Source organism: Neolamprologus multifasciatus, chromosome 8 (genome assembly GCF_963576455.1).
Source record: "Neolamprologus multifasciatus chromosome 8, fNeoMul1.2, whole genome shotgun sequence".
In the NCBI taxonomy this organism is placed as follows: domain Eukaryota; kingdom Metazoa; phylum Chordata; class Actinopteri; order Cichliformes; family Cichlidae; genus Neolamprologus; species Neolamprologus multifasciatus.
The window spans coordinates 20,480,723-20,490,821 of NC_140446.1; the positions used below are offsets into that span (position 1 = coordinate 20,480,723).

The 10,099-nt window shown below is 40.1% G+C and overlaps 3 protein-coding genes and 1 non-coding gene across 4 annotated transcripts; 3 read left to right on the forward strand and 1 right to left on the reverse strand.

Annotated features, from left to right (window-relative positions):
- Positions 1 to 147: 147 nt before the first annotated feature.
- Positions 148 to 3,714, forward strand: aqp8a.2 (aquaporin 8a, tandem duplicate 2). Its single transcript, XM_085169460.1, has 5 exons — positions 148 to 1,051; positions 1,833 to 1,959; positions 2,052 to 2,266; positions 3,202 to 3,336; positions 3,422 to 3,714. The coding sequence occupies exons 1-5, from the start codon at positions 795 to 797 to the stop codon at positions 3,462 to 3,464; spliced, it is 777 nt and encodes a 258-aa protein (XP_085025586.1). The 5' UTR covers positions 148 to 794; the 3' UTR covers positions 3,465 to 3,714.
- A 78-nt stretch (positions 3,715 to 3,792) lies between these two features.
- Positions 3,793 to 4,879, reverse strand: hbae5 (hemoglobin, alpha embryonic 5). The gene is made up of 3 exons (XM_085169463.1): positions 4,720 to 4,879; positions 4,244 to 4,451; positions 3,793 to 4,002 (listed from the first exon to the last, which is right to left on the reverse strand). The coding sequence occupies exons 1-3, from the start codon at positions 4,812 to 4,814 to the stop codon at positions 3,874 to 3,876; spliced, it is 432 nt and encodes a 143-aa protein (XP_085025589.1). The 5' UTR covers positions 4,815 to 4,879; the 3' UTR covers positions 3,793 to 3,873.
- Positions 4,486 to 4,579, forward strand: trnai-uau (transfer RNA isoleucine (anticodon UAU)). The gene is made up of 2 exons: positions 4,486 to 4,523; positions 4,544 to 4,579. It is a non-coding gene; the product is annotated as a tRNA-Ile (tRNA).
- A 1,916-nt stretch (positions 4,880 to 6,795) lies between the features above and the next one.
- hbbe2 (hemoglobin beta embryonic-2) lies at positions 6,796 to 7,573 on the forward strand. Its single transcript, XM_085169462.1, has 3 exons — positions 6,796 to 6,954; positions 7,035 to 7,257; positions 7,343 to 7,573. The coding sequence occupies exons 1-3, from the start codon at positions 6,863 to 6,865 to the stop codon at positions 7,469 to 7,471; spliced, it is 444 nt and encodes a 147-aa protein (XP_085025588.1). The 5' UTR covers positions 6,796 to 6,862; the 3' UTR covers positions 7,472 to 7,573.
- Positions 7,574 to 10,099: the final 2,526 nt, after the last annotated feature.

Consider the following 10,099-nt stretch of genomic DNA (forward strand, 5'->3'; position numbering starts at 1 on the left):
AAAGAAGATTTGCCGAAAAAGAAAATGTCCCAGTGGTTGATATATTGTCATATGACACTGTTTGATTATTTCCTGCTGCATTTGCACTGGCTGAGCTGCTTGTGTTATAAATTTGATCTCATCCACAAGTGAGAAACAAGATTTTGATTCACGGTCAGATGCACGATTCTGACCGCTCTTTTCTCTTTGTTCTTTGCGACGTTTGGCCTCTTTGATGCCATTTGTCTATTAAATAATATGAATATGTTTCGGTACATGCATGCTTATCTTAGTTTAGGATGTAATTAGTCTGACATAATCTAAAGTTCAGTGTTGTTATCCAAGAGTGTAAAATCCACTTACCCTGGACCATAACTTTCTGCAAAGTCTCTAATCTAGCTTATCTATATAGACGCTTGGCGATTGCTTTAGGTTTGGCAGGGGATGCAAATAAAGCAAAGACAATGATTGTTATGACAGAAGAATACTTTAACTCTGGAACTTGTGACCTCCACCCCTCCCTCATGCATCATTATGTTTTATGCGTTTTATGTTTTATTTTTTTTAAAGATGTCACTTAAGTGCACTCCTTCAAACACTGCCAAGCATGGCTGAACAGGTGTGAAGAACATTTATATGGCTCAATAATTCATTCTTTATGCTTTTATGACCAGTGATGCAATATGTTTGCAGTGTGCAGGATATGGGGGATGATTATTAATAAACCCCAACACCTTGCAGCACCTTTGGCACTTCGACACACTGGTCCGAGTACAGAGAAGCCAGCTGCAGGTGCAAGCAAATAAGGAGCGACAATGGGCGAGGAGCAAATTGAAATGGGCGATTCTGCTCTAATGGAGCCTATGAAGACTAAACCCGTGTTGAAACCTCGGCCTAACAAATACGAGAGATTGTACCAGCCCTGCTTGGCTGAAATTGTGGGGACCTTGTTCTTTGTTTTCATCGGCTGTGTGTCTGTGATCGAGAACGTACCAGAAGCTGGACGGCTACAGCCAGCCCTGGTGCACGGTCTGGCTGTAGCCGTGCTGGTGGCTGTCATGGATAAAATCAGGTAAAGTTATTTATTAAGTCAAACGTTGGCATTTATGTTTTAGCTGTTGGATTGTTTGTTTGAATATCATTTATGTCAAACTTTAACCTTGGTCACTTGAAGGTTAAAGATAAAGTTCATTTACCTACCTTAAATCTTTTCAGGATATCTTTTGTAGATAAATGAGGCAGTGTATGTATGATTAATGCAAATAAATCAATTTAAAAATATCTAGAGGGTAAAGCAGGGATTTGACGTAGCGTGCCACATATGACACATTTATGATGTCTTTATATAAGAAAAGGAAGGTCAGTTTCGACAGCGCGTCACTGCAGAAAATGCAAGAAATCTGTCGGCATAACTATTTGGGGTTAAATTGTTTGAATTAAATGTGTAAAATCACATAACAAATAACAATTTCTTATAGGTCATCGCCCAAACTATCCTGTAATTATAAAACAGACCATTTTTTGTTAATGCATAGATTTATTTATTTCATTCATTCATTTCATTCATTTGACTGTGGCTTCACTGTAACAAAAAGAATTTTTTACAATATATGACGGAAAAAAACTTTTCTGTCATTTCACTGTTAATCTATCACCTTGTTTTACTTTGAAGTAGCATGAGAGTTCACGGGGAGGTCTTTATCAGGAGTCTTTGCTGGCCCATTCTGGCCCCTGGGCCTTATGTTTGATAACTCTGGGTTAAAGGTTTACCATGTAGACATTTACCAGATTTGAGTGGAGTTAGCTCAGTTTGTTCTCAACTTTGTCTTTGTTGCTCCTTTGCCTCCTCCCAGTGGCTCTCACTTTAACCCTCCCTTCACTGTTGCCATCTACCTGTGTGGAGGCATGGACCTGATGATGGCGGGGCTCTATATTGTCTGCCAGCTGATTGGAGGAGTGGTGGGAGCTGGAATGGCCAAGGTCAGTTGAAGGTTCAGCACCTTCACATCTTCTAAACGGATGCATGTTTGAGTATCCTGTGAAATTTTCACCACAACTGTACTGTTTCATAGCTGATGACCCCTCCAGAACGCTTCATCAATGCCACGGGAGCAGCGTTTACTATCCTCAAGTCAGACAGCCAGCTGTCACGAGCCATATTCGGAGAGGTGGCCATGACCTGCCTGATAACTTTGGTGGTGCTGCTGGTGGCCGTCAATACCAGGACGAAAACCCCACTGGCTCCTTTCCTGGTGGGCTGTACGGTCATAATCAATGTCTTGGCAGGGTGAGACGCAGGGCCCTGCTGGACAGGCAGTCAGTTATGGTCATCTTCCTCATGTACTCACTGTAGTTCATCGTCTCCTTCTGGATAGTGGTTCAGACACTCACTAGCCCCTGGCCTCCTTCTTTCTGCTTAGTGTACAGTCTCAAGGTGCTGGATTTAGGGTGAAATCTTCCATGCATGGTCATGAGCTTCCTTGTCTTGATGTCAGTGGCCAGCTTATTATCCTAGCAGTGTACCTGCGGGGCGATCATGGCTCAAGAGTTGGGAGTTTGCCTTGTAATCGAAAGGTTGCTGGTTCGAGACTAGTCTCGGTCCTTGGGCAAGACACTTCACCCATTGCCTACTGGTGGTGGTCAGAGGGCCTGGTGGCGCCAGTGTTCGGCAGCCTCGCCTCTGTCGGTGTGCCCCAGGGCAGCTGTGGCTACAATGTAGCTGCCATCACCAGTGTGTGGATGACTGAATGTGTGAAGTGCTTTGGGGTCCTTAGGGACTAGTAAAGCGCTATACAAATACAGAACATTTACCATTTTACCTGATCACGGGCAGGGCGGTGATATTAATTTGATAGCCTGGATCTTGTTCTTGCTATTTGCCTGTGGGATTCCCAGGTACTTGTAGCTGTCCTCAACTTCTGCAATGTTGCCTTCTGGTAGTGCGATCCATGGTAGATCCTGCACTTGAAGATGACTTGTGCTATTGGCTTGAAATTGCCCTCTAGTGTTGTTCACCTTTATATATTAATGAATCAAAAACTTTGAGCCATTAATAATATTGTAAAAATATATGATATCCTGGTCTGATTGCTTTTGGTGCTTTAGGCATATTCTAAAGTGTTTTGCACTATTGGCCTACTTAAGCAGGATTTTATCTTGTGCTTAAGTAAATGATTTAAAAACTTGTTTTTCCTCTTGTTTAACTTTATCACTTATGTGCAGGGGTGATATATCAGGAACGTGTCTAAATCCTGCCAGGGCTTTTGGTCCAGCTGTGGTGACCGGTTACTGGACTTACCACTGGGTGTACTGGGTCGGTCCCATTGGGGGAGGTCTTGTGGCCGCTGCTTTGGTCAGGTAAGAGAAGTTACACATAACTGGATTACTAAATGAAACCACAGGAATGATACACCAGTGTCACTGTCTCTTCCTGTTTTTGCAGGATCATTCTGGGTGATGATAAACTCCGAATCATAATGAAATGACTCCATTTACAGCTGTGGTGCAGGATTCAATATATCCATAAGCTTTGTCTTTCACTCCATATATTTAAAAAAGGGCATACTTTTGGATATTTCTTTTTGATGCTGTTATTCCATGGCAATTTGTAATCTATGGATTGTTGTTTAGTATAAAATAAATCAAGAAAAATACATAAAATCATTTTTTCTCAGTTCTTCCCCATAAAAAAAGAACACTGCCATTTAATCTAAACTCTTTATTGGGACTTTTTTCTGCAGTGTCACGTGTGCAGGTGTGAAACGACACAGTGTGATATTTAAAAAAAGAAAAACACACACACACAGAGCAGGATTATTTTTGGCGGCATGCTTTATTTTCGTTTTCCAACCATGATTTTAATGGTCACAAACTGCGCTTTTCACTTCCGACATCTCAACGGTATTTCTCAGAGAGACCCAGGGCCAAGGCGGCCAAGAATTTGTCGAAGGCGACATGAGCTTCCGGGGTGAAATCTTTAGGGAACATAGTGGCGATCACCACCATAATGGTGTGAGCCAGGATCTGCAGAGAGAGGAAACAGTTTACACCACATATGAAGTTTGCTCGGCAGAAATCGCTTTTAATAAACAGACTGTTTGTTAGTACAAATGCTAACAAACATAAATAAACTCGATCTTCTTAAAAACAATCTTTTCAATACATTGGATTACTTTGTTACATAAATTAACCGTGCGTGAAATAGGAATAGACAATAACCTCTGTTTATAACTGAAATCGCATATGCACATGATCCGCGTCTTACCTTGAAGTTAGATGGATCCACCCTCAGCTTGAAGGCGTGCAGCTCGCTCAGTTCCAGCAGGCCGCCTCTCAGGTTGTCAATCTTGGACACGGCCTCAGTGACTCCACCCAAGATCAGCTTTCCGTGAACCATCACGGGGTTAGAACCGAGACTCAGGTCCGGCCAGTGGGAGAAGTAAGTCTTGGTTTGCGGATACACGAGGAGCATCCTGTGAAAGCAGAGATGAACATGGTGGGTCACAAGCTCCAGTGGCGCAATCGGTCAGCGCGTGGTACTTATAAGACAGTAGCCTGCAGAGTGATGCCGAGGTTGTGAGTTCGAGCCTCACCTGGAGCACGAGCTTGTTTTAAGTAGTCGAAGTCATGTTAATTTGAAGCGTATTTAAATATTTGAGGCGACTGTTGCTGTAATTTGGCGCTGTATGAATAAAATTCAATTGAACTGAATTCAATAAAGAAGTGCCTATACAGCCTTACCTGCCCAAAGCTTCGCCTCCAAAGGTATCCATAGACTTGGAGACCTTGGCCCAGAGTGCCTTGACGGCAGCCTTGTCTTTCTCACTCAGACTCATGTTGGATTGGTTGTCTCTTTCTCTCTGATGATGCTACCCGGCGAGGAGCTCTGCTTAAATTCAGTTCCCCCCTCGGTCACACCCACGGCATCTGATACCAAACCGCAAGCTGTGACGCAGATAGGACTCATTCACCGGACCTGATAGAAACTTGTTTGGCTTTAGGCCAACGCAGAGGGTGATATCTGCTGGTGACATCTTGGGTGTGAATTTGCAAAAACACTCAGCATTTTTTCGTGTAGGATACCAAAAGTGCAACGTAACCACATTTTTTGCTTTGCAAGTTTGTGAGAAGTTAGAGGTGAAGCACATGGTCCCCTGATGACTGATGAGCGGAGAACATCTCAGGCGGAGTGATATCTATGCAGAAAGTCTACAGTTCTAAAAACAATGAGTGAACTCGTGTCTAAGGAGTTGCTGTAAAATTAATGCCAATAAAACTGATTGATTCATAAAACTGAACACATTTTTCTATTACTTCCAGCTTTACTGAGGCCTGAACGAAGTAAATTATAGTAATAGTAGCCTAGTAGTAATAATAATGATGATCATTTTGAATATTTAGAAAACAATTCGATTCGATTCGTACTACTTAAATCAATCAATAAAAAAATATATAAATATATATTTTTTTCGTGATGTGATCATCATTTAAACAATTTTACCAATGAAGTACAGTATAAGTATAAGAAAATGATCTATTTGTAAAAAAAAAAAACAGATTTCGTGATCGCAAAGAATGTGGGTCTTTTATGGATGCAGGTGGGAGTTACAAAAATGCGTGCATGCACATTACGCACTTACAGAAAAGAGCGCAAAATTCTATAATATATGCAAGTACACTCTGTGGATCTAGGATATACTAAAAATACAAGATTAAAAAACAGCTCTTCTTATCAAATTGAAGCTGTTTAAAGCTTTCTCAGATTTATCAGATTTAATTTTTTAATTCAGCATTTTTTTTTATTTTTTGGCTCGGGCCATAAAATAAGTTCCTATCAGTGGTAGAAAATAGAGCAGACGGCCTTTATCAGCCAGCTCAAGTGTTCTTAATCAAAACACATGCATCTTTGGGCGCAGGGGGGTTTGGGTGGAGGGGCTTCGCTGCTGCAGATAACACCGGTGTGGTTTACGAGATATAACTTAAAGAGCGTCAAACACTCTCAAGCTGCTTGGCAACCATTCCTCACATTTAAAATAAAGACAAATAAAGACTAAATAAATAAATAAATAAATTCTTTCATTTTTCTCCGCATAAATCTTTAGCCTTTTTACTTATATTTCTATATAATGTTGATATTTTTGTGAAGATGTGAAGTTGTTGAACCTTTATTTGTATAATATCAGGCAGATACAGACGAATTATGAATTTCCATATTTAAAAAAAAAATCAGAATTCACATTTAAAAATATATACACACTTTATTTAGATTTTTAAAAAGTGGGGGACGCACTTTGATCAATGTTGACAGATAATTTTCAAAAGGCCTATTTTACATTTTATGAATTTTATCCTCTGTGTGATTTGTTTAAAAGCAAAATAAAATAAAATAAAATAAAATAAAATAAAATAAAATAAAATAAAATAAAAAAAATCAACAGCAACTCAGGATTCAGCTAATAATAGCTGAATAAATGAATAAATAAATAAATAAATAAAAAATAATAATAAGAATTATCAGAGACTTGAGGACTGCATTTGAAATAACTGTAATAGAATATGTACATTATAAATATTGGGAATATTTTGCGCATAAAGTATTGGGCTTTGGGATCTTTGGCCGCACAATAACTGCGCTAATTGAAATTTTGTTTTTGGCTTTGCTAAAATTGTGCAGGACACGAATAACAAAACCGTATCAACAAATCCAGAAACTTCTGGTGAAGTCTGCAGTTTATCTCACGCGCATCATCTCCAGCCTATCACAGCAGACTTCTTTTAGGGTGGGGGAGCTTCGACGCATTTAAATAGATGCAGGGGGTCTGGTGAAGCACTATTCAGCCTTTTCCTTCAAACCTGAAGAAAAAAATCATAATCAAACGCCACCATGGTTGAGTGGAGCGAAACCGAACGCAGCATCATCAACAACATCTTTTCCAACCTGGACTATAACGACATTGGGCCCAAGACTCTGGTCAGGTAAGGAACACATCTGCAAGAGGACAAGCCTTCCTATGACGTGCTCTGGGGCCAAACTCACGTGTGTTTCTCCCTTGCAGGTGTCTGATCGTTTACCCCTGGACTCAGAGGTATTTCGCCTCCTTCGGTAACCTCTACAACGCCGAAGCCATCAGCAACAACCCTCAAGTTGCTGCCCACGGAATCAAAGTGCTCCACGGTCTGGACCGCGCTCTGAAGAACATGGACAACATTAAAGCCACCTACGCCGAGCTGAGCGTCCTACACTCAGAGAAGCTGCACGTCGACCCCGACAACTTCAAGGTAAACCTCAGAACCCGCCTTTCTTCTTCTTCTTTTTAATGCAAACACGACATTTTCTCATGCCTTTTTTTCTTTCTCCATGCAGCTGTTTTCTGACTGCCTGACCATTGTTGTTGCTGGAAAAATGGGTTCCGCTTTCACCCCGGAGATTCAGGCTACCTTCCAGAAGTTCTTGGCCGTGGTGGTGTCCGCTCTCGGAAGGCAGTACCACTAAAATGTAGATCCGTCTGCATCTGGAAGCCAGAAGGAGATCTAACGCCTGTTTCAATATGTTGTGGATCACCTCAAAAAAGAAATAAAGGCCCACTGAAGCAAAGTTTACGTTTTCCCTTTGTATTTATTTTAATTTTACACATGCTTATATTTATATCTTATATCACACTGGGGGGCTGGATGCCGAATAGAGGCCAAATAAAGGATCTCGTTAGTGCTTTTATGTTTTTAGACTGTAACGTGGGGAAATATGAGAGCGGATTTCACTCTTGCAAAGGTTATAATAAAAACTAAACTAATAAAAAATAACAACTTCAAAATCCCAAACCATGCATTTTATAGGATTTGTAAGTAAAAACAACCATAATCGCAAAATGACCAGTAACAGGCTGTTCTTCATTCTAAGGAGAGTACCATATACTTGTTTTTCAGTATACTAGATACTACTTTGTTTATTTCATTTTCTGTTGGGCGATGAATTGTGTGCACAGCTGGGGATTTGTTGTAAATTACAATTGGAATAAACAAACAAACAAACATACATACATTTAATTTTAAGATTATATTTTTTAAATGTACTTTATTTATCTTGCTTGCACTTTCTATTTCACTGTTTATGCTGCTCTCCTCACTGTCAATCAGAGAGGGGCAGTTACTTGTAACGAGTTACTGTAATCCGATTACTTTTTTCAAGTAACGAGTAAAGTAAGGGATTACTATTGCAAAAAACTGTAATTAGATTACGGTTACTTTCCCGTAGGAACGCTGCGTTACTGCGTTACTAAAACCGTGATTTTTTTGCCAGAATGTCTCATGACAGTGATGTAAGCGAGTGTGACACTGGTGACAACAGCTGTGCGCAGATCAACAATGGATCATATATCGAATGCGGAGAGAGTGCAGCAGCGTTTAAAGCAGGGGCGATTTTAGCCCATTCAAAATGAATCAAAGCACCCCCAAAGATTTCTTCCTTTTTTTTGACAATATTTGCTGTTTGTGTGACACACTACTAAAAATATAAAAAGCATTCAGTACTTAAGATTTTAACAACAAAAGTATACATAACCCCTCCCCCCTCCCAAAATGGTTTGTTCCAGCTCGCCTCTCCCCTGCTCTGGCTCTAGAGCGTTGCTGCCAGAGCGATAGTGGCTGAGACACAGCAGAGCAGAGGTGTTAGTGCCTGGCTTAAAACAGGACATATTAGTTGCATTTAACCTTCAGTTACTCTTTATATAGTTAGGTAGGAGTCAGACCATGTTTCTTTTTAGCTGAAAAACATTACACCCAGGTAACCTGCAGTGTTGAAAACGTGTTTTCCCACGATGTTTGCAACCCTATAATCCGCCCTGCTCTGTAGTAAAATCAGCGACATTTGACCGTCGTGTTGCTCCCATTGAAATTTATATAACCTATTTAAAATCGAAAACTTAAAATTGTCTGCAGCCTGCTCTTGTTACCACTGTCCTGTTTGAAATGGATACTGTTACGGATTCAAATATTGGGGATGGATACAAGAGGAAAACCAAAAATAACCACACTGGTCCGGCCGGGTCAAGTCAAACGATGATTTAATGAACACACGCGTGGGAGATGGACACCATACAGCAGACAGCATCAGATCTCAAAATGGTGGAGCCTTGATCAAACTCTTATAGCCTCTAGTGGCCCCCACCTCATCATAAAAGCCTAAACATTCACATTCTTTCTCACACAGCGCCTAAGCTACGACCTTGGCTCCCTGTTTATCTGCTCCTGATGAGATGGGGCAGTATGCTCTGTTCTCTTCTAATCAGACAAATAAGGTGATGACTTTCTGTGAACAATATTTCTTATAACTCAGCAGTATAATGCATCATAAAACAATATCACCCATTCACAATAAATCAGCAGTCTAATGTAATGCAAATCAGTTTACCAAATGTAATAGTTATCACCTTCTTCTAATTCAGGAGCATAATGCAAACTAAAACTACATAATAATTCACAATCTTTAATTAGGGGTCTAACATGGCATAAAGTAATATCATAATCCGACAATACTAACTAGCTAACTGACTGAATGCCCATTAACCTTATAACTCCTGTTGTGTGTGTGCGTTTGTGTACAGAGAGACAGCCAGGTTCATAATGGATATAAGGAAGTTTTTTTTTTTTTTAAAAAGGAGCCACATTCAGGTAAAAGTGTAAAATCAAATGATCCATCAATCAAGAATAATGTTGGATCAGCGTTTCAATGTGTATATCTTTTATTAGATGTTCACGTGGTTTGGTTATTTGCCTTTTGGTTGAAAGTACACTGAGAGAGGACTTTTTGTTAGTGATCTAAATAGTTTTTTTTTTCATATTAATGCAAATTTTCATCTAATTGAATACAATCTATTTGTGTACGATTGTCAGTCCAAAGAGGGAGAGAGGAAAGAGGGGAATGTGAGGAGAAAGTACAAGGTCAGGGAGAACCAGGTAAGAAAACAGACAGGGAACAGTGACAGGCAAAACAGAAACTATTAAACTGACAAAAAGAAAAAAAATTTTTTTATTCATACTAGGGATGCACCGATACCACTTTTTTGGAAACGAGTACGAGTACGAGTACTTGCATTTCAGTACTCGCCGATACCGATACCGAGTA